The sequence below is a fragment of the Camponotus vicinus genome, unplaced genomic scaffold (genome assembly GCF_025532165.1).
Source record: "Camponotus vicinus isolate PSW18456_S1 unplaced genomic scaffold, iyCamVici1.0 SCAF_14, whole genome shotgun sequence".
NCBI classification, from domain to species: Eukaryota; Metazoa; Arthropoda; class Insecta; order Hymenoptera; family Formicidae; genus Camponotus; species Camponotus vicinus.
The window spans coordinates 11,543,416-11,568,386 of record NW_028141950.1 but is presented as its reverse complement, the minus strand read 5'-3'; the positions used below and the strand labels follow the sequence as shown (position 1 = coordinate 11,568,386).

Genomic DNA, 24,971 nt, shown 5'->3' with positions numbered 1-24,971 from the left:
TTTTGACATATTATATTAATAAAGAGAATAGACAGTTATCATTTTGTGGAATATAATTATGTAATTTATAATTATATACAGGGTGTCCCGAAACTACCACTTGATATTTTAAAGGCAGATTCTCTGGCCAATTTAAAAACGATTTTTTCTCAGCGAAAATGTCGAAGGAGATCATTATTTTTTGCATATTCCCAATTTTTGTCATCATGTATCTTTCTAACTAAGCCTTAAATTAAAATTCTATTAAAGTAAACTCTACCTAAAATTAACTAAAGAATGTGACTTTATTAATATTTTATTTCCATAAGCCTTAATTTGCGAAAAACCCTTTATTTTCAATCGTTTATAACTCGAAAACTATTAGTGCCGCGACATTTTCGCTGAGGAAAAATCGTTTTTAAATTGGCCAGAGAATCTGCGTTTTTTTTTGGACGGAAGATACCTGGGACACCCTGTATATATATATATATATATATATATATATATATGTGTGTGTGTGTAGAAATTTACATATTTGACTGCGCAATCATAATTATAGTTACATAGACATTTATTACATTTGCCTGCGTAGACACAAATATAGTTACGCAGAAATATTCCCTATATGTATAATGATAATTATATATATGTGTGTGTGTATATATATACATATATATATATATATATACACATACATACACATATATAGTGTGTGTGTAGAAATTTACATATTTGACTGCGCAACCATAATTATAGTTACATAGACATTTATTACATTTGCCTGCATAGACACAAATATAATTACGCAGAAATATTCCCTACATGTATAATTATATATATATATATACAGGGTGGGCCATTTTAATCTATGCACCCAAATTTCTTTGTACCTAAGACAGATACGGAAAAATGATTCAGACAAAAGTTTTATGGTTTCGAGGGGGCCATAAGATGGTATCATTGGTTTGACCTTGAAGAGTTATTTGAAGGTCACATGAAGGTCACCTTTAATTTCTTAAATGGAACCTACTATTTCTCATTGCACATTCTTGTAGCTTATCTCGAGAGCTTTCCAAAACACTATAATTAAGTACTTTTTGAGTTATGAGGCTTGAAATAATTTCTTAATTTTACATAAACCGTAAAATATCTTGTAAAATATTCATTTTTCGATTATCTTATCTTAATACTTTTATGTACAAAATAATGAGAGGAATCAATTGGTGTAAAGAAAACACATAGTTGTTTTTAAGAAAAAATATGTAATTTGCAATTAACAATTCCATATTTTTTCTTAAAAACAACTATGTGTTTTCTTTACACCAATTGATTCCTCTCATTATTTTGTACATAAAAGTATTAAGGTAAGATAATCGAAAAATGAATATTTTACAAGATATTTTACGGTTTATGTAAAATTAAGAAATTATTTCAAGCCTCATAACTCAAAAAGTACTTAACAAAAAAGTACTTAATTATAGTGTTTTGAAAAGCTCTCGAGATAAGCTACAAGAATATGCAATGACAAATAGTAGGTTCCATTTAAGAAATTAAAGGTGACCTTCATGTAACCTTCAAATAACTCTTCAAGGTCAAACCGATGATACCATCTTATGGCCCCCTCGAAACCATAAAACTTTTGTCTGAATCATTTTTCCGTATCTGTCTTAGGTACAAAGAAATTTGGGTGCATAGATTAAAATGGCCCACCCTGTATACAGGGTGACCCATTTTAACTTAGGCAGCCAAATAACTCGAAAAATAAGCAAGATAGAGAAAAATGTTTTAGACAAAAGTTGTATGGTTTCGAGGGGGCCATAAGATGGTATCATTGGTTTGACCTTGAAGAGTCATTTGAAGGTCACGTGAAGGTCACTTCAATTTTTTTAAATGGAACATCCTATATATTTTTGTACATTCTTGTAGCTCATCTCGAGAGCTTTCCAAAACACTATAATTAAGTACATTTTCGTTAAGTACTTTTTGAGTTATGAGGCTTGAAATAATTTCTTAATTTTACATAAACCGTAAAATATCTTGTAAAATATTCATTTTTCGATTACCTTACCTTAATAGTTTTATGTACAAAATAATGAGAGGAATCAATTGGTGTAAAGAAAACACATAGTTGTTTCGAAGAAAAAATATGTAATTTGCAATTAACAATTCCATATTTTTTCTTAAAAACAACTATGTGCTTTCTTTACACCAATTGATTCCTCTCATTATTTTGTACATAAAAGTATTAAGGTAAGATAATCGAAAAATGAATATTTTACAAGATATTTTACGGTTTATGTAAAATTAAGAAATTATTTCAAGCATCATAACTCAAAAAGTACTTAACGGAAAGGTACTTAATTATAGTGTTTTGGAAAGCTCCCGAGATAAGCTACAAGAATATGCAATGACAAATAGTAGGTTCCATTTAAGAAATTGAAGGTGACCTTCATGTGACCTTCAAATAACTCTTCAAGGTGAAACCAATGATACCATCTTATGGCCCCCTCGAAACCATAAAACTTTTGTCTGAAACATTTTTCTCTAAAATGCTTTGTTTCCGAAATAATTGCGTGCGTTAATTAAAATGGCTCACCCTGTATATATATATATATATATATATATACACGGTGAGTCATTTTAATCTATAATCCCAATTATCTCGTTGGCAAAGCATGACAGAGAAAAAATTTTCCCACAAAAGTTGTTTGTTTCTTTGAGGGCCATAACATGGTACCATTGGTTTGACCTTGAAGAGTCATTTGAAGGTCACGTGAAGGTCACTTCAATTTTTTTAAATGGAACACCCTATATATTTTTGCACATTCTTATAGCTTATCTCGATAGCTTTCCAAAACACTATAACTAAATATTTTTTCATCAAGTACTTTTCGAGTTATGAGGCTTGAAATCATTTCTTAATTTTACATAAACCGTAAAATATCTTGTAAAATATTCATTTTTCGATTATCTCACTTTAATACTTTTATGTACAAAATAATGAGAGGAGAAAAAATTTAAGAAAAAATATGTAATTGTTAATTACAAATTACATATTTTTTCTTCGAAACAACTATGTGTTTTCTTTACACCAATTGATTCCTCTCATTACTTTGTACATAAAAGTATTAAAGTAAGATAATCGAAAAATGAATATTTTACAAGATATTTTACGGTTTATGTAAAATTAAGAAATGATTTCAAGCCTTATAACTCAAAAAGTACTTGAGGGAAAAATATTTTATTATAGTGTTTTGGAAAGCCCTCGAGATAAACTACAAGAATATGCAATAAAAAATAGGGGACTCCATTTAAGAAATTGACGGTGACCTTCACGTGACCTTCAAATAACTCTTCAAGATCAAGTCATTGCCACCGTCTGATGGACCCCTTCAAGCCATACAACTTTTCTTTGAAACATTTCTTTCTAAAGTGCATAGTTTATGAAATATTCGACCGTTCCTGGACTTTTCGGACACCCTGTATATATACAGGGCGATCCTGAAAAATGTTATGTCTTTAAAATGACGTATTCCTGACACCATTCTAAGACAATTTTTCCTTTACCAAAATTTGATTTGAAGCGTAGTTTTTGAATTATGAGCAAAAATAGTTAGTAAATCACGCGTCGGGTACAGAAGGCAGGCAGGAGCGGCGCGGCGTGCCGAGAGCGCGGGCGCAGCTGACCGCCCGACGGGTGATTATCACCGCATGAGTCGCTAACTATTTTATCTTATAACATAAAATTATGCTTTAAATAAAATTTTGGTAAAGAAGAAAATGTCTTAGAATTACGTCAGAAATACGTGTTCCTTAAAATAACGTTATTTTAATAATGAAAAGTTGTTCCGGATCGCCGGCCGTCCGACGTTGCAATCAGCTGATTGCTACACGCGATGTGTGTATGGCGGAGTGTGTGCGTAAAAGAGAGAGAGAAAGAGAGAGAAAGAGAGAGAGGGGGAGGGTAGGAGGGACAGACATTCATACACACGCACGCACTTTTTTTCTCGCTCTCTTTCTCTCTTTTACGCAACACTCATACACTCTCTCATTCAGTCTCTCACTCACACTCTCTCGGTCACTCACTCACTCACTCACCTGCTTACTCACTTGCTCACTCACCTTGTAGCAGCGTAACGAATCTTCATGCTATGTATTGTTGTTATCTGCTGCACGGTTATGATTGCTAGAGATGCGCGACACATCGAAATTTTTTCGATTATTAGTCTCACACTCGATTGACACAATACAGATTACACGATAACGAGTTTACTGTTTATTCACTCACTATTGATTTATCGATACCAAAAATTACTTTCAAAGAAACGCGAATGCAAACAGCACATGACTCGACGCGAAGCGACGGACCGCGGAGACTGCGCGACCACAAGAGTTATGTTGCCAGAAACGCGACACGCGACATCTAACAAACGACTTGCGCGTGGCGCGTGATTGACGCGAGATAAGATGAACGATCGGCTAAAACCTTCGCATTGCGAATGCGGTAGAAAACATGAAACGTATAATGACATACTTAAAAAATTAATTATTTATTATAAATAATAACTATTTCTAATTATAATAAATAATTATTATTTTAAAAAGCATGTGTTGTACGTTATTACGTTTTCGAAATTATTGCATTCACGATGCGAAGATTTAAGTCAATCGCAAGAATAATGTAATTTTAATTAAAATTACATTATTAATAATAATTATTTATTATACTTAGAAATATCATTCCTCATAAAAACATACATACATAAAAAAATCATTCCTCAAACATTCTTCAAGTTGTATCTATTAACGCTAATATTTCGATCGACAATATATTCAATAACAATTACTAGAATTTATATTAATTTTCATTGTACATATATCCATTTATATACAATTATATCCACATGTTTTTATCGAGGCATTATCGGTTTTGTACTATCGGTTTATACTATTATTTCCAGGATTTGTTTGTGTTAAAAATATAACGACATTCGAGAAAAAACTTGACAAGGTTATAAATAAAAGAATTTATATAAGTCTATGACTAATATTTAATAACTGTAAAGAAACAATATTTTTAACCTCTTTATTTTTGAAGTACAAACATTAATAAAACTTTGGTGATATCGGCAAATTTTTGAAAAGAAATTTGAGTTACGGTAAAATTGAGAAGAGTTATCTAACCTATCGTGAGAAAGAATTAAATCGTTAGACAAAATTGTTTAATAATTGCAAAGAGCTACACTTTCGTTTGTACTACTTGCTAAAAGCTGTTATGAATCCTCATTGACTCTCGTTAACTTATTGATTGATTTTATTTTTGACATGAGTTATGTTTGATATACAACATGGTTTAAAAAAAATAAATAAAAAATAGATTTTACGATATGAATAAAACTACATTACATTCAATTTATATCATTTAGGAATGGTATATATCAAACCGGTATTATTAAGCAAACAATGAATGAATGGCAATTTTTCGTTTAATTTTATAATTTATATAATTTATCATTAAAAGCACCAGAAACAACCGCTTCAACGATACTCACTTAATTCTTTTCGAATGTTATACTTTATGAAGGATATTTCAATGTCCGAGAAAAGTGATCATCATGTATTAAATTTCAAATCTAACCGGAGTCATTCTGATAGTACTGCGAGAAATGAGCGAGAAGTCGATGAAGTTACACTTGCAAACATTTCTATCATCTCAGAATCTATCGGTAAGTTGCAAAAAAATGCATAAAACATTAATAACAAAATCTATGACGAAAAACTGTAAATGTAATTTAAATTCAAGAGAGAGTGGAAATCAAATCTAAAAATATCTTCCAGTAGTGAGAAGAATATAAATTCTATTCCGTCCAAAAAAAAAATAGAAAAGCATAATATAAACATAACATTGTACATAAAAATTGTCATAATTTAAGGTAAAGTCAATTTTATTAATTTGCTACTCTGTTTTAAAGCAGTCGCAAATCTTATATTTCTAATTTCTTAAGCTGTAGGAATTTTTCGAAAAGTACTTTATTAAAAGTTATTTATTCGTTTTTGCCATGAATTAACGATTACTTTTCTAAATCTTAAATGACGCAAAAAATTCTTATATTATGTTTTTAAAGGTCAATACTGTGCTAATTTCCATATTTTGTAGTTTACATTTATTTTTTCTCTTTTCTTAATTTTCACATTAAATTGTTTTTTTTTCTGATTTACTGAGATAATCCTTAATCTTATATATAATTATGTTAATATGTATGATCTTCAAATCTCTAGAAAGCAGATTGAGCAAGCCAACATCTCTCAGAGCATTTGTACAATTCGACAGTCAATTCACAGAAAAAGTAAACGACATTTTTGTGACATTGAGGTAAGGAATCTAAATTCTCAGTTTGTATTATTTCTTTCATTTTTCTCCCTTTTTCTTAAATTCAACGACATAAATATATCAAAATGTTCCGTAATAATTTTGTTAAATATAAAATGACTAAAATTTTATTTTTTTACAGATGGAACCAACCTGAATTTACCAATGAAATAATACAAGAGTACACAGTGCAATGTTTTTTCATCGAGGACTTAAAAGAGATTCAAACCTGCGACGATGAAAATATCATAACTACAAATTTGGAGCACACGGTGCACAATCTAACATCTAACACGACATATTATTTTCGAGTACGTGCGCATACTAAAATTGTTGCTGGTCCTTACACGGATTTAATCAATGTGTCGACTACACATGAAAATCCAATACCTAAATTATTACTCACAACGGATATAGGTATGGAAATATTGGACGTGGATTTAAACATTACTAATTTCTTAATGATAGGGTACGTATAGTGATAAAAAAAATAGTTATAATTATCATAAATTATTTTTAACACTAACTATAAAGTTAAACTTATTATTATTATGCACAAGTTTATTATTATCAACATTATAGTAGTAATAACTATAAAATTAGAAATCTCAACCATAATTTTTTACTATACATTTATAGTTCCTTTTTTTCAGACATGTATCAAATGTATCAAATGCACAGACATCTATACTATATACTAGACCGCTAACTTGCGTCAAATACATGTCCACGAAATTTATGTACTAAATTCTCACGCATGCGTAACGTTGGTGGACAGCAGTCACGTTTGTGATTGGTTGATGTTATGTACAATGTACATAAGTATGTAATTTGTGTATAAACTTACAGATGAATATAAGTTATTTTTAAATAATATATAATGTTCTTCATTTTTAATTAAAATTTATTACAGCCTTTAAAGATAAAATATATCAAAATATATTTAAAAGATATATGATATAATTAAAATCAAGATTAAAAATATATATAGAAGATTAAAAATATATAAAGATTAAAAATATATGTATATAACATTTATATATATATTTATATTTATTTTATCACAAAATTAAAAGTTTATAATGTAAAAAGTACAAGTTTTAAGGTGAAAACTTAAATATTAGCTGGCTACAAGTGTCCACCATATTAGTTTTCCACCAATATTACGCATGCGCGACCGCCATATTACATGGTTTTCGGGGACACATTTTATGTACAAAATCAATGGGAGTTAGCGATCTAGTTATAGTATAGATATCTGTGATCAAATGTCGTTTATTCGATACAAGACAATAGAATTTATTGGATAAACCAAAATGACCTAATGACATTCAAGATTAATGAAAATAAAACCACAAAAATAGCTAGCTTTGATAATTATTTACATGATCTTTGCATTGACTGGGTAGCAAGAAATCTATATTTCATCTACTGTCAAGTGTTAGGCTACTGTTGTATTGTAAAGTTCGACTTAACAATATGGGAAAATGGCATAATTAAATTTGATGAGATTTTCAAATTAAATATTCATAATGACCGTTTAAATGTATCACCGTCTATGGGGTACGTTTACTACCGTTCTCCTGAAAAAATAATTTTCCATTAAAGATTTATGCAAATTTGTAATTTTTCTATAATTTTACGTGGTTTTATAATTAAGATCATAAGTAAAAAAAAATAAATTATTATATAATTATAAGAATTTCGAATTTTTACTACATACAAGTTTCTGTTTTTGTTAAAATAATGTTTTATAATGAGTAAAATAATTATATATTTTTTAGAATTTTATATTCCCTATCATACAATTGGACGAATAGAGAATATGATATGATGCAATATGATTTCGATGGAAAAAATGAGCAAATTGTTCAGATAAATTCAACCCCTTGCCTATCTCGTATGTTTTATTATAGTCATATAATAATTGACAACATGAATAATGAGGAGCCGTTAATTTACTGGTTAAATGGTGATTACATATTTGTGACAGACATTAACATTTCTAAGTGCAATACGATTTTACACAAGAAAAACGTAGGTGGCTATTTCCAAACTATGACGATTGACAAAACAAATATTTACATTTTAGCAAGACATTTTTGGGAATATACTGTCTACGTTTTGAAAAAGAAATATGCAAGTTTCAAGAGCGTCTCAAATGCATACAAATATATTGAAAAGATAATAATAAGATCAGATAAGAGGATGTTTAAAAGAATTTACGCTTTTGATAAATCTTTACAACCATATCCTCCAATGAGATGTCTGACACCTGACGAAAAAGTTTATAATTTAGAGAATGTGAATACAACGGCAAACAGCATCGTTGTGAATCTTCCGGAGCCGGTTGTAAAGAGTGGATGCAAAAAATATAATTTACCAATTACTGTATATAATATCTCTGTAAGCCATTGTTCAGACAACAACTTCAACAAGTCTGAGAAATTCAATGTGCAGACGTACGAGCGATATTACGAGATTCAGAACTTAACACCATTTACAGAGTACAAGTTGAAGTTTACTTTAAGCAATTTTTACTTTGATCAATTATCAATAAATCCATTGGATTCGAATGTGATACCAATAAAAATGATTTCGGGCAAGCTTAATGCATCAGAAAACGTAAGTGTTCTAGCTTTGACGCCTACTATAGCAGTAGTTCATTGGATGCCACCCAAGAAATTGAACTGTGTGGCCGTGACCTACGAAGTGCATTGGAAGTCAGTTACATTAGTAAACGGCACGCAACAAGAGGGCAAACAATTTATCAATGTGCCGAAACGTATGGCAGACGGCAGATTTTTCACAAAGATTAACTTGTCGCTACCAGTACAAGATTATTTGATATACGTGCGTGTGTATCCAATTAATTTCAGCGATTTATACAACGAGAGTTTAAGCAAGATCGTTCACATATACTCAGAACCAAACAATATTAATTTGAGCGGGGTCAACATAAATAGCATGAACATTTCATGGATCCCAAACATTAATCTGCCGATCTCTCCTACACTAGAGTACAAAGATATTGCAGCAGAAAAATGGCAAACAATGAATTATATTGAAATGAATTATAACCAAGAAGTAACATACCATGTCGAAAATTTACAATCGGGAACTTTATACAAGGTTCGCTTGATATTGAGATACCTCGAATATGAGGAAAATTTTATATGGCCGGCTGATGAAAGATTTATTTTTTCAACACTTGGTAGCAAACGTGGTAAGCAAATGAAAATACCCATACAGCACAATAAAGTTGCGGATATATTGAAGAATAATTTCATTGAAACATTGCAATATTGCAAATCGATTACGAAACTCTGCTGAGTTATTGTTATAAGATTGTGATGAAGTTAAGCTGTCCGCTTTTCGCAATGAAATTTTGTAGCAATATTACAGTGTAATATATTGGAAAGAGTGCAATGTTATTGCAACCATATTTTTGTTTTTGATGGATGAATATCTTGGAAACATTTGATTAAATTAAAAAGCTTGATATAAATAGAAGTTTGCAATATCTATGATAATCATATCTAAGATAATATATTGCGAAATTATATTTAAACATAATCATATAAAATGTTATATTTTTATGCAAAATTACTTTAAACTCTTACTAACGAATCACTTTTTTTATTTTAAATGTTTTTTATACTCTTATAATGGGGTATATATATATATATATATATATATATATATATATATAAAGATTATAGTTATAGAATTAATTAAACATTACTAATTATATTTTTATTTAAAAATTTTAAAGCTCCGTTATAATTATATATATTTGCATGTGAAAAGTACATAAAAATGCATAGAAAAATATAATGATAGATATAATAGTATCTATTCCTAATATAATAAAAAGATATATTATATTATCTTTGAAAATTAATATCGTATTCGTACATAAAGTGAAAATATATCATAAAATATATTGTAACATTGATATAAAATGTTATCTATATTTTAATAAAAAAATAGCAATGTTTATCTTTATCTTAGAATTATATTTACTCGACTGATATTATTACTGTGCCATTATTTCATTTGACTTCTGCAAAAAAGTAAAATTCATCGCATATATACAAATATAAAAAAATATATTATTACATTATTTTTATAGATAAATTAAAGAGTGTTATAGTTTTAAAATGTTTCTAAAATATAAATATCATATTGCTAATGTCTAATTCATACTTTGTTAATTTATATTTCTACAATGTTTCCGTAATGTTGCATTGCAATTTGTAATATTGCAATATTGTTGCAAAGTAGTTGTAACATTCTGTGCTGCATAGATATTATATTATTATTCGCTAATTTTTTTAGATATAAATAGGCTTAAAATTTAAAAAAATTTAGTTTTGTAATAAAGTTATAAGTAAAAATAAATTTGTAAAAACATACACACACAAAGATATTAAAATTACATTTTTGCTTAATATTGGTATTCCGAGCACTCTTGGAATAATAGCGAAAAAATATTACTTATTATTGATGTTAAGTTTTATCGTTATAGTTACTATAATCTGCGTCTGCTACTTTTATCGTTGTAAGTATATTTGATGTAGGTATCGACTTGAATTGTAGATTATACATATGTATATATCTGATATAATATCTAAACATTTACTGAAAATAGTAATTTACTTATATAAAACTAAACGAATAAATTAACTAAAAAACAATAGATTTTATAATACATATTATTACATAATTAAGTCGAAATTTTATAACAGTGTATCGTCAACGCAGAGGTAATAACGAACAATTTTTATCTTCAACAATGACCGATGTAGAATTGGCGATTCTACATGAAGTACCGTACCGAAACGCTCAATTCAATAGGATTTACAATCCTATGTTACATTGTAATCCGGATGAATGTGCGATAACTAAAATCGCACGTAAACAAATTACATTTACAAAACTTCTTGGTAGCGGCGCATTCGGAATGGTAAAAATTAATTTTTTCAAGCAATGTTTCAAATTAATTTCTGGATCAACAAAACAGATATGTATTTTCTAATAAAGATATAAATTACATAAATTTTTATAATAGATTATAAGTAATATAAAATTTAGATGAGACAACAAACATGCACTTTATTATACATTTTTATTGAATTATTTAATATAAAGTAAAATATAATATTACTTGACATTAAACTATATACATTTTCTAATGAAGTACGCATGTAAATTTGTGTGAAATATTTCGCAGGTGTTTCAAGGAAATGTGAAGAACCTAGAAAGATCAGGCACAGAGATATCCGTTGCAATAAAAACGCTTCGGAAAGATGCTTCTTCCCATGAGAAAAAGAATTTGTTAAAGGAAGCCAAGCTTATGAATCATTTTCGACACAAGCATATATTAAGATTGTTGGCCGTTTGTTTAGATGGGGATTCCCCTTTACTAGTGTTGGAATTGGTGGAAACTGGTGATCTGTTAAAATGTTTGACAGATTGTCGAAATTTGCAAGCGTCAGATTCGCCTGCTTTGCGTTTGCAGGATTTGCTCGCCATGTGCGAAGATGTTGCGCGAGGTTGTTGCTACTTGAAGAGTTGCGTTTCGTACATAGAGATCTAGCGTGTCGCAATTGTTTAGTATCTTCGAGAAATCGCGAGAATCGTGTCATCAAAATTGGAGATTTTGGACTAGCTAGAGATATCTACAAGGATGATTATTCGCATGGTATACAGTTATTAAAAATAATTAACGATTAAGAAATGAATTCTTTTGAAAATACTTTCCATTTTTTTATCATAATAGTATCGTGCATATTTTCCTTAAGTAATATAGAATATAAATAGTTTTTATTTATATAAAGCAAGAGATAAATGAACGTTTTTTCATTTTGCACATATTCTAAAAATGAACAACTTGAATCAGAAATTAAATTTTTGTTTAAATCATGTTTTAGAAAGGAGAACGTTGGTTTCCTATTCGCTGGATGGCACCCGAATCTTTGATGATTGAAATATTTACTTCTCAAAGCGATGTTTGGTCATTTGGGGTATTAATGTGGGAAATTACATCGTTGGGTGAGAAACCTTATATTGCCAAGACTGATAAAGAAGTGATAAATCATGTACGTGCTGGAGGCAGGTTGCCGATGGGTGCTTTCCAATTGTTTAACACATCTTAACACAAACATACACAGGAAGGCACAAAGTGTAGCGATGTGCACGACTCAATTGGAACAAAGTTAATGTGCGACTTTCAAGTGAAGGGTTCTTCATAACCATGTCCATCTTGATATTTTTTAATCCATGGTGAGGGTGATAGCCATATTAGAAGAACTGCGTTTCTATCATTATACGAGACTCGAATAGAAAAAAATAGGTATTTTAACATTTTATTTTATTTAATGTTGCGTTTAATGTTATATATAATTAATATATTAATAATTTATGTAATTTTGTAGCAAAACGTATCTATTATTTAATATTATTTAAATTATTATTTAATTATTTGTTTCACAGATATATTAAAAATAATATATACATATGTCATCAGAGAAGAAAGATAAAATAATTATAGCGATGACTGCAGATCTGTCATCCAGTTCTGATAGTTTAACTTCAACGAGTTCAAGTTCAGATGTTTTCAACGACAATGAGATAATCACTAACTCGTCTGACGAATTTGAAATATCTTCCTCAAACGAAGAAGCTGAATATGATATATTGTTTTCATTATATCAACTTCTTATGCATGGAAAAAGACGTAGCAAAGTTCAAGGCTTCCTCGATACTGTCCACTTATATAGTGATGCTATATTCAAGGAGCACTTTAGATTACAGCGACATACAGCATATCTTCAAATAGGTATATTAAATATTATTATTGTATTTGAATATTATTTACATTCTGTAAAAATACATGTGTCATTCATTTTTATAGACATACTGCGGCAAAGTAGTTTTATCCCATCTCATTCTTCTGGTATGCGTAAAATCTCTGCTGAGTGGAGTTTTCTTATATTTCTGTGGTATATTGCAAATACTGAGCCATTACGAACTATGGGAGATAGATTTAATGTATCTATATCTTCGATTTTTCGTGTAATACGTCGAATCGTGGAATGGTTATTATCAAGACTGGACGAAGAGATAAAATGGCCAGAGGGAAATAACACTATCCTCATGACTTCCCAAAACTTTGAAGCAAAACGAGGTATAAAAAAGTGTATCGGAGCAATCAACTGTACGCATATCGCAATTCGACAGCCTGTTGATCATCCTAGAGACTATTGCAATCGGAAAAGGTTTTTTTCTATCGTATTACAAGGTGTTGTAGACGCAGATATGAAGTTTACAAATATTTACTGTGGAGAACCAGGTTCGTTGCACGATGCACGTGTTTTAAGAAGATCGTTACTCTATGATATTGCTCAAAATGACATGGAAAACATTTTTCCCAATGGAATGTGCATAATAGGAGATTCAGCTTATCCATCGCTACCATGGCTTGTACCACCTTTTAGAGATAACGGACATTTAACTGCACAACAGTCGGAATTCAATTTCTTGCATTCTTCAACACGAATAGTAGTAGAGAGAGCGTTTGGGTACTTGAAAGGACGTTTCCGTCGTTTAAAATTTTTAGAATTACTTGATATTGAATTTATATCAAAATTAATAACAGCCGTTTGCATTATGCATAACATTGTTATAAAGGCAAATGAAGAAAACGAATTCTTTGATAATGCTATTAATGACTTTCTTGAAGATAATGACGCGATTGACAATAATGAAATTTACAATTTACAACATGTTAATGGACATAGAAACGAAATAGATCGAAGAATGCAGATGTTTCGCGAGCTGTTTCCTGATTAGTTCTAAAGATTTACATATTTTATAATTTTTCTACTTTTTAGTTTTAAAATAAAGCCAAGAAAAAATAAATATTCATATATTTTAATAAACGTATTTTTATTTATTTCTACCATTTATTTTTAACCTTTACAAAATACCTCTATATAATATCTCTATATAAAATTAAATAAATAAAATTAAACCTCTGAGATATATCTAATAATTTTCATTTTTATAATATAACTTTTTTTATTATATTTATTGTAATAAGTGATATAGTAAAGAAGTTTCAATTTATATTAATCTAAATATATAAAGTTATTCTAAATTATTTAGGAATATTTTTATTATATTACTTATGAGGAACAATATAAATTTAAGTACATTTTATAAAACAAAAAATTAAAATTTTTAAAGCAAACAAAAAATAAAAATCTTCTGAGCAACAAAAACGCTCACATATATCTGTACTCATTTTTCAACGAAGTATTTTTTAACATAAAATATTTATTTCTTAAATTATACACATTTTTAAAAATAATATTAATGAAAAAGATATCATTGCTATTTACAGTCAAATAGAATTAATCAAGACTATCCAAGGGCGAATTAAAACCAGCATATTTAAATAAAATTAAAACAATTTGCTAAAGCTGGAGTTTTTTTAAATAGTATGTATCTAACAGATAGTGTATCTGACTGCATTGTGAAACTATAATATATGTTGAATATTAGTCTAAAACTGACTATAGAAACGAATGTTGGAAAACTTATTTTATATAAATTTAATAAAATTTACTTAGAAACAATAAAGAATAAATAAAGAAATGCACGCAACTATCACATTTTTCAATCTTCATATGAATTATCTGTACCAGTCTTAAATCTCTTACTATGAGACAAAGTACGAGTTTCTAATAGCTCTCTGAGTAATCGACATTTCTGTTTTTCTATGTTTAGTTTCTCTCGATGCCAGTCTTCAGCTTCTTCTTGCTTTCGTTGAGCAATATTTTGTTTTATATGTAACTGTCTTTCTTTTAATGCTATCAATTTCTTTTTCATTTGCATTTCTTCTGCTTTTCTTTTCTCATAAGCTTCCTGTTTAATTTTTTTTATTTCATCTCTATCTGTTAAATTCTTTAAGTGGTGTAACCACTGTTTTTCTAATTCTATTTTACTTGCCGCTGCTCTGCTCCCTGAGCCATGTTGAGGGCGCTTGCTCTGTGTGTTGCTTACGGATGTAGAACATTCAGTTTTTGTATTTGACAATTCCATCTTTTTGATAGCTTGTTTATTTTTATCCAATCCGCGTGATTTTGATAGATTTTCATAAATTCTTCTTTTAGCACTATTGGTATTTACACTACTTGATGTGCTCGGTGATTCATCACCAATTTCATCACCAATTGAGGAATCGCTTCGCGCTATGAATGTATCGCTTTGCGGCAGCATAGTTGATTTTAATTTTGGATTCTTCTTACAATTAGCGAAAGTTGATGATATTGTACTTTGACCTTGTACAGTCTTCCGATCACCAAGAATATCTTCCATTTGGTCAAAAAATTTAAATGTCATAAGACTAGCACCAGTTTTTTTATTATTATCTACGCAATCTTTATATTTTCGAGTAAGCGTATTAAATTTCCATCTTATTTGTTCTGCAGAAAACTATAATTTCAAAATATAATCAAAATTAACAAAGATATGTATGCATCCCTGAGTATTATGTAACTTACCAAAGATACATTTTTCTAAATTGCACATGCATTTCGATATCTGTTTTGTATTTCATACCTCGGTATAATATACATACATACATGTACTTTCGGATGTAAAGTAATGAAGTAAATAAAACAGATATTTAAAAATATGTGCAATTTAGAACAACATATTTACACCATGAATGTAACAAAATAAAAAAATAACAAAATCATGCTTGGAAATAAAAATAAAATTTATATGCAATTATATTTTCATATAAATTAAATGCCTAAAGACATCATATTCACATAAAGACTGGAAAAATATTTTTGCAATAATATATACATATATGGTGTAATATGCATTTAGTAAGTTACAAAAAATTTTTCATAGATTTTTAGGAAAATGAATTTTTAATAGTACATACATTGTAACCGAGTTCTGAAAGATCATTAGCTATCGATGCCCATACTTTCCCTCTTTTAACAGGATGATCGAGATCTTCCTTTCTTGCTTCATAACAGGTAAGTAATGCTAGCGTGCTGTTGTCTGTCCACATAGCAACTGTAAGCACAACATTATATATACATATATATATATATATCAGTGATTAGATTATATTTACAAATCTGTGAAAAATAAATTATTTCTTATGTCTACTTCAGGATTTGTCTCATTATCAATAAATTAGTATGTAATAGTTTTTCTAACTTATTTTTTGTCCATTTTTAATGTGCCACACTATTAGAAACAATCATTTCTACATTTATAAAACATTTCTACATTTATAAAACAATCTCTACATTTATAAAGCAAATCTCTGAAGCAACCGGGAAATGAATCATTCATAAGTATAATGAATAAATAAATTAGAAGTAATTTACCATTTTTGTTTGGTTTTTTAGGTGTAATATGTTTCAGAGGGATATCTTTCTCTCTCTCTGGTTCTTGTTCTTTGGTATCATCTGAGATAATGTTATCACTATGATCAAATTCGATGAAAGTTTCTTGATCATCACTCAAACAATAAATAACGCCCTCATTCGAATAAATAGTTTTTCCCTTAAAGCAAATATGTTTATACAATTCTTCTCCATTTGGCAAAAGTGAAAAACATGTTGCACACGTAAAATTTGTGTAATTAGTCTGTAAATAATTCGAAGCAAAGTTATTAACATACATAGATATATATATATGCATAATATTATATAATATATAAATAATATATAAATAAAATATATAAATGCATAATATTATATAATATATCAATAATATATAAATAAAATATATAAATGCATAATATTATATTAATATATAAATATGAATGAAAATTTAATCAGTAATAATATACTTAACCTGTAAATATGCAAAAGAAACAACTTTATTTTATTTATTAAATATAATAAAAAAATTAATTGTACAAAAACTCATTAATTCGAATTACTTACTTCAATGATATTTTTAATATTTTTATTGTTCATTTTTGTATTTTTGTTTTTTTGTATATACTTCAGTGGTTGTCTTTTAAATAAAAAGGATAAAAAGAAAAGAAAATTGCCAACATAACCGCCGTCAGTCTGCAACCGCATATTTCATTTGTCCCTAGAAAACAGAAGGTTACACAAGTTGACTAGTAGCCCTCGAGCTGAGTACGGATGTGTAAAGTTGTGTCGGCAGTTACGGCAATTGGAACGCGACTTGTGTCGCCGTGTGCATAAAAGTGTCTAGGGATATCTCAATTGGAAAGCACCCGATGACTCTTAACTGTCCGTCACCATTGTACCAGTTGATGCTACGTTGCTGGAGTACAGCGGATGCTAGACCAAATTTCAAATTTTGTCTGAAAAATATTATAGCATTAAGAGAGAACATGGAAGATGCCTTACTGAGTCCAGTCGATATTATTTAGCCGATATAATTCAATTAATGTTTATCTTCTTTTCCGAACGATTCAATAAATGTAGGAAAAATAATTCTAGAATATTTCTAAATTGATTCTGTTATTTTTAGGTTTAATCTTAATATTAGATTTATCAATGAAGATAAAAGAAATTTTTTAATCTTACCTTCCATAAAATTTTGATTATTAAAAAATATCACATACGTTTTCATAATTGTAAACAACGTAATATAATGATATATCTAATTTGTGTTTTTGAGTAATGGAAGCGAAACCTAATAATTGCGATTATATATATATATATATATATATATATATATATATATATATGCACAAAGAATTTATTAGGGACATTTTTTCGAGCGTGCGCATACTTTGAAGACATTTCGATAATTTGGGGACTGGTCTCAAAAAATTTAGAGGTTTTTCGCATACTTTGGGGACATTTTTATTCTTGTGTCCTTCGCATATTTTGGGGTATTAAGTTTATATGATTTTGACTGCATAGTGGCGCCACCCAATAGCATATGTCCTCAAACTATACATTGGGTATTTTTTATAACATATGTCCTCAAACTATACATTGATTATTTTTTATTTATATAGTAGATGTGATTAAATGAAAATTTTATTTAACATAAAAGAGAAACTTTATTAAGTGATTAATGAAAACTAATTTCAGTATTATTACTGATTCAAATGCAAAAAAAAACTCTTCGTGTATATATATGTATATATAATTCTTTTAAAACTATTCGAAGCATGCAGGGTATCTCATAAAGATTATACCAACGCTCGTAAGCACAGTAATGAGCAGTAAACTGAATAAAATGTCCTATTGCAATATGTATAATAATTAATGAAATATTAATTTAAAAAAATTAGTGAATATATGCATGTTTCGCGCAATTAGATCAGATTTGCGTGTTTCGCGCAACTAGATAAGATAGCGTTTTAAGCCAGCGATAGCAATCACATAAGAAATCAGTACTAAAACTGTTTAAAACACATACCTGAAAAATATTGGAATAAAAAGTTCATTTTGCGACATACTTTTGAGGAATATTTTATGTCCCAAACTAAACATCTCAATGTTTTAGATACATTTCAAACCGTTTTAGTACTAATTTCTTATGTTGAACATATTTTTTGAGTCCACTAAAAGAGAAATTATATATTGTGAACTCAAATGTATTGAGGTAATATTTTTAATTTGAAGATATATTTATATATTTCAATCAATTGTACAATTTCTCAGACAGTTCTCCACCAATCTCTTTGTTTCAAAATTTCCAGCGGCTTAATTCATCCTAAAGATCATGTAACAACCGACTTTCTCATCTCGCCACGCGTTTATACTCGCGCAAATAGCTCGAATTTTTAAAATTTCTTATAAATTATTTCGAAAACCGCAAAACATAATATTTTTCTACATGATTCAATCTATTTACATAGAAGAGGTAATTCAGTTATCTGGATATTCTAATGTACAAGGTGTCTGACATAAGTTGTACACCGAAAATATACAAGTAGACCTTATTAATCTAAAAAGTCCTATACCATTTTGCAAATAATGTAAAATTTCGAGATATTAGTTAAAGATCTCCAAAACACAATAGAGAGAGCGGCTCGCGGCGCTTCAGCATGATACGTTTGATAAGATCTCTCACAGCTTCGCCGCGCACCTAGTATCAGGTTACAATATTACGGCTTTCGTCGCGCGCTTGTACTTTGGCTAATCTTTTTTAATAAATATCTCGAAACTTTACATGATTGTTTGCAAAACGGTATAGGATTTTTTAGCTTAGTTCCTGAAACGAGTTCTACTTGTATATTTTCGGTAGAACAATTTACGTCGTATACAAATGAACATGTTTTCAAATATTCTCTCTCTTATATTTACTCGTATCTTACAAACATTATATTATTATAAAATGTTGTTTATAGAGTAATGAATAAAAAATATTGTCAATTTTGTAGTGTTGTATACTTTGAGACATTGGTTGGAAACAGTCTTTAAATTATAAAATCGATACACGCGGAAATGTCCTCAAATTCAACATTTCATCTTAATACACTTTTAAAGCATATTTTATGTCTCAAAATAAATGTTTTACCTCGATGTTTTTTTAGGCATATTTCAAACGGTTTTAGTACTAATTTCATTTATTGAACGTATTTTTTGAGTCCATTTTTTATGTCTCAAAATAAATGTTTTACGTCGATGATTTTTAGGCATATTTCAAACGATTTTAGTACTAATTTTATTTACTGAACGTATTTTTTGAGTCCATTTAAGATAAAAATTAAATATTGTGAATTCTTAATTGAGATTCATAAAACTTTAAGACAATTTTTTTTCATAGTTAAATATATTATATATTATATATATTATATATATTTATAAATATCGCATAAATAATACATGAAAAAGATCGCAATTGAGAAAATTATAACTACAAGTCTGGTCTAAAAGAATATTGAGTATGTATATAATATTTGAAATATGCCTAAAAAATATCGAGATAAAACATTTATTTTGAGACACAAAATATGCTTTAAAAGTGAATTAAGATGAAACATTGAATTTAAGGACATTTCGCGTGTATCGATTTTATAATTTAAAGACAGTTTCCAACCAATGTCTCAAAGTATACAAACACTACAAAATTGACAATATTTTCTATTCATTACTCTATAAACAAAATTTCCAATATAATATTTGTAAGATGCGAGTAAATATAAGAGAGAGAATATTTGAAAACATGTTCATTTGTATATGAAATAAATTGTTCCACCGAAAATATACAAGTAGAACTCGTTTCAGGAAAGCTAAAAAATCCTATACCGTTTTGCAAACAATCATGTAAAGTTTCGAGACATTCATTAAAAAAGATTAGCCAAAGTACAAGTGCGCGACAACGAAAGCCGTAATATTGTAACCTGATACTAGGCGCGCGGCGAAGCTGTGAGAGGAAATCTCACCAAAACGTATCATGCTGAAGCGCCGCGAGCCGCTCTATTGTGTTTTAGAGATTTATAATTTATATCTCGAAATTTTTGCGTTATTTGCAAAATGTATATGACTTCTTAGTTCAGTTTATTAAAGTCTGCTTGTATATTTTCGGTATACAACTTATGTCAGACACCTTGTACAATAGAATGTCCAGATAACTGAATTACCTCTTCTATGTAAATAGATTGAAATTATTATAATGAAATAAAGGTCCGTTAGATAAAATCAATAAAAAATTAGTTAAAAGGCTACAAGGACCAACGCAATGGTGGAAATATGCAAAAAATAATAAAACGGTTATTACAATAAAATAACCATATGAAAATGTTTATTTAATTTGAACATGACAAACGCCGCGTTTCAATCCAATTCGGATCCTTTTCAATGTCGACTAACAAAGAGAATAATAAACATTAAGATAAAATTAAAATTAACGGTCATAGGAGAAATGTAAATAAGTTTCGGAACAACGCAAAGTCAAAAAATCGGAAGCAAATATATGTACAATAACGGAAAATTTAAACCGTCAATCACAAAAAAAGGAAAGAACGCATCGCATTAACGTATCGCCACAGAAAACCCGAAAGCTCGTACCGCATACCACCAGTATACCGTTAAAAACGAGATGATCCTCTCCAAAAAAACCGGAAGGAAAACCCACATACAGGTCCATGACCATTTCCAAAAGAAAAAACAGTCAAAGATGCATAAATCGATGACCAGTTGGAAACTTGATGGTCCAAATATGTGCGAGTAAAAGCTTAAAAATCTGACACTCTAAAAAAGAAAAACAAGACAGAGCAATAATTTAACAAACAATCCGGAAATAGATAAGAGGATCAATAACAAACTAAAATGGATCGCTAAAAAACAGCCGGATTTCCTTCGTCCTAACGTACCTCTTATCAAATATTTTTGTTCCGTCCCCCCCCATCCTCCCATGAATCCTTACAAGCGAAAGTTAAGATCTTTTACAGGTTCTTGCCCTCATGAACAGCACCCCCTTCCCACATTTTCCTTTTCACCCACTCCTCAACCTCCCTCTCATACTCCTTTTAATGTACATATTAATCCCAAGAATTTTCACATGAAAGATAATTTATCCCTTGTTAATTCGGTTAATAACAATTGGTTTGTAAATTTGTCCAAGACCGATATTCCTCAGGAAGTTCAATCCCTCTTACAATTGGGAGAGAAATTTTGTTTGCGTTCCCTTCCTAATTCGCAACATTTTGTATTCGATTTCATTAAAAATATTGAACATAATATCTCCAGTTTGGATCAGGAAACGGCTAACAATATTAGATGTTTGTCAGTCCAGACTCTTAATAAATGTCTATTATCCCCTCCTCATTTTTCAGATCTTGACTCTCGTTTGCTATCCTTAACTAAAATTACAAAAAAATTCCTTTCTGACCATCCTGACATCATTGTCACAAAAGCTGATAAGGGGAATGTAACTGTTTCTCTTGATAAGACCGAATATTTTGACAAGATGCATGACCTCCTATCAGACCGGAACACGTGCATGGTAGTGAACCGCGACCCGACGAATAGAGTCATCTCCCAGTTGAGGGAGTTGTTACAGCGTTGGCGTAAAAATGATTACATCTCTAACGGTACTTATAGAGCGCTATTGAGTACAGATGGGATCTTACCGCGTGCCTACGGACTGCCAAAGATCCATAAGAAAGATTGCCCGTTACGTATCATCATCTCTTGTATTAATAGCCCTCTTTATTCGCTAGCGTCTTTCCTTCACAACATGTTAGACAGAAATTTACCTAATCCGAATAGCCATATTGCGAATAGCTTTGAATTGATTAAAAGACTTAACAATGTGTTCTTAGATGATTGGTACGATTTGGTCTCATTGGATGTGGAGTCTTTTTACTAATGTTCCATTAGATTTGGTTATTGGAGGAATTGCTAAAAGATGGCATTTAATTAAAAACAACATCAACATTCCTTATAAGGAATTTTTGATTTCTTTAAATCTTATCATGGACTCCACCTACTTCCAATTTGACAATGTCATATATAAACAGATTTTTGGCACTCCCATGGGATCTCCTCTCTCCCCGATCTTAGCGAATATTATTATGTCTGATTTGGAAGACAGAGCAATTTCGTCTCTTCCTGTTTCCCTTCCCTTTTATGTTCGCTACGTTGATGATATTGTTCTTGCTGCTCCTAAACAATACATCCAACATATTTTCCAGGTTTTTAATTCGCTTCACAATAGACTACGGTTTACCATTGAATATTCAAACAACAACAGTATAAATTTCCTGGACACAACTATCATAATCAACAATAACTATATTGAATTTAATTGGTATAGGAAACCGACTTTTTCAGGAAGATTTCTATCATTTTTCTCACACCATCCTCTGTCACATAAAAAAGGAGTTATCATTGGATTGACTGATAGAATTTTTAAACTGTCACATCCACGGTTTCATAATGAGAATTTTTCTTTTATTATTTCGACTTTATTAGGCAATGGTTATCCTATTAAATTTATTTTTCACACTATTTCTCAAAGATTAAAGTTTTTAATCTCTGACGTGAACAATAACGAAACTGCTCTCACTCAATCCTCCTCCTCTCTTATTCCTTTCTTCACCATTCCTTTTTCCTCAAGTTTTCCAAGAGGTTTTGTTTCCAACATCAAGAGTTATGCGAACAGAAGATTGGCATATACAGTCAATAACAAATTAAAATCCCTTATTAGACTGTACAAGGATCCGGTATCTAAATTCCACCACGTGAATGTCATTTATAAAATTAGTTGTTTAGACTGTGATGCTTCATATGTGGGGCAAACTAAAAGGAAGTTACTGACCAGAGTTAAAGAACATCGTTCTGATATCAATAAATCTTCTGGTTCTCTCTCAGTTGTGTCTCTTCATAGATTGAACGGACATGAGTTTGATTGGGAGAATGTTTCCATTTTGGAGGAGGAACCTAGATATAAAAAGAGGCTAATTGCTGAGATGTTACATATCTCAGGTCAGAACCATGGCCTTAACATTCAGAGCGATACCGAATTCTTGGATAAGATGTATTTGCCCATTATAAAAAAATGTTCGCAGTAATTATTTGAAATTTTTCCTTCGTTCTGTCTTCTTTCCTTCTGTGACGTTTTGTTCCTCTCCTTCCTTTCCCTTCTCTCTCTCTCCCCCTTCCCCCCCCTCTTTTTGATGTTTCGCGTTCTGTGCTATATGTGATCCCCATGTGCCTCAGTTCGGCTCTGTTGATTGGAACGTTAAGTTGTGCTTAACTTGCTCTCCCTTTGTGTTCGATTTTTTGATTTGAGATCACTTTCAAATTTAGAGACCGGTATGTGATTTTATTATATTAACTTTACTCTTGCTTTATATGAAGGTTTCTCTTAAGTAGTTTCCGGATTGTTTGTTAAATTATTGCTCTGTCTTGTTTTTCTTTTTTAGAGTGTCAGATTTTTAAGCTTTTACTCGCACATATTTGGACCATCAAGTTTCCAACTGGTCATCGATTTATGCATCTTTGACTGTTTTTTCTTTTGGAAATGGTCATGGACCTGTATGTGGGTTTTCCTTCCGGTTTTTTTGGAGAGGATCATCTCGTTTTTAACGGTATACTGGTGGTATGCGGTACGAGCTTTCGGGTTTTCTGTGGCGATACGTTAATGCGATGCGTTCTTTCCTTTTTTTGTGATTGACGGTTTAAATTTTCCGTTATTGTACATATATTTGCTTCCGATTTTTTGACTTTGCGTTGTTCCGAAACTTATTTACATTTCTCCTATGACCGTTAATTTTAATTTTATCTTAATGTTTATTATTCTCTTTGTTAGTCGACATTGAAAAGGATCCGAATTGGATTGAAACGCGGCGTTTGTCATGTTCAAATTAAATAAACATTTTCATATGGTTATTTTATTGTAATAACCGTTTTATTATTTTTTGCATATTTCCACCATTGCGTTGGTCCTTGTAGCCTTTTAACTAATTTTTTATTGATTAAATAGATTGAATCAAGTAGAAAAATACTATGTTTTGCGATTTTCGAAATAATTGATAAGAAACTAATTTTAAAAATTCGATCTATTTGTGCGAGAATAAACGCGTGGCGAGATGAGAATGTCAGTTGTTACATGATCTTTAAGACGAGTCCAGCCGCTG

General features: G+C 29.8%; 1 protein-coding gene, 2 long non-coding RNA genes and 1 pseudogene across 4 annotated transcripts; 2 read left to right on the top strand and 2 right to left on the bottom strand.

The window, feature by feature from the left end:
• The first annotated feature begins 6,604 nt into the window (after positions 1–6,604).
• On the top strand, positions 6,605–17,795 carry LOC145965208 (proto-oncogene tyrosine-protein kinase ROS-like; annotated as a pseudogene). Its single transcript, XR_014436648.1, has 7 exons — positions 6,605–6,818; positions 8,134–9,575; positions 10,779–10,913; positions 11,101–11,318; positions 11,586–12,056; positions 12,293–12,483; positions 17,634–17,795. The product of XR_014436648.1 is annotated as a proto-oncogene tyrosine-protein kinase ROS-like (transcript).
• Positions 15,035–17,475, bottom strand: LOC145965594 (uncharacterized). Its single transcript, XM_083089263.1, has 4 exons — positions 17,449–17,475; positions 16,771–17,032; positions 16,314–16,450; positions 15,035–15,853 (listed from the first exon to the last, which is right to left on the bottom strand). Exons 1-4 carry the CDS (start codon positions 17,473–17,475, stop codon positions 15,035–15,037), a joined length of 1,245 nt encoding a protein of 414 aa, XP_082945389.1.
• A 5,018-nt stretch (positions 17,796–22,813) lies between the features above and the next one.
• LOC145965399 (uncharacterized) lies at positions 22,814–24,723 on the top strand. Its single transcript, XR_014436691.1, has 2 exons — positions 22,814–24,147; positions 24,258–24,723. It is a non-coding gene; the product is annotated as an uncharacterized LOC145965399 (long non-coding RNA).
• Positions 23,262–24,805, bottom strand: LOC145965398 (uncharacterized). The gene is made up of 2 exons (XR_014436690.1): positions 23,852–24,805; positions 23,262–23,772 (listed from the first exon to the last, which is right to left on the bottom strand). It is a non-coding gene; the product is annotated as an uncharacterized LOC145965398 (long non-coding RNA).
• Positions 24,806–24,971: the final 166 nt, after the last annotated feature.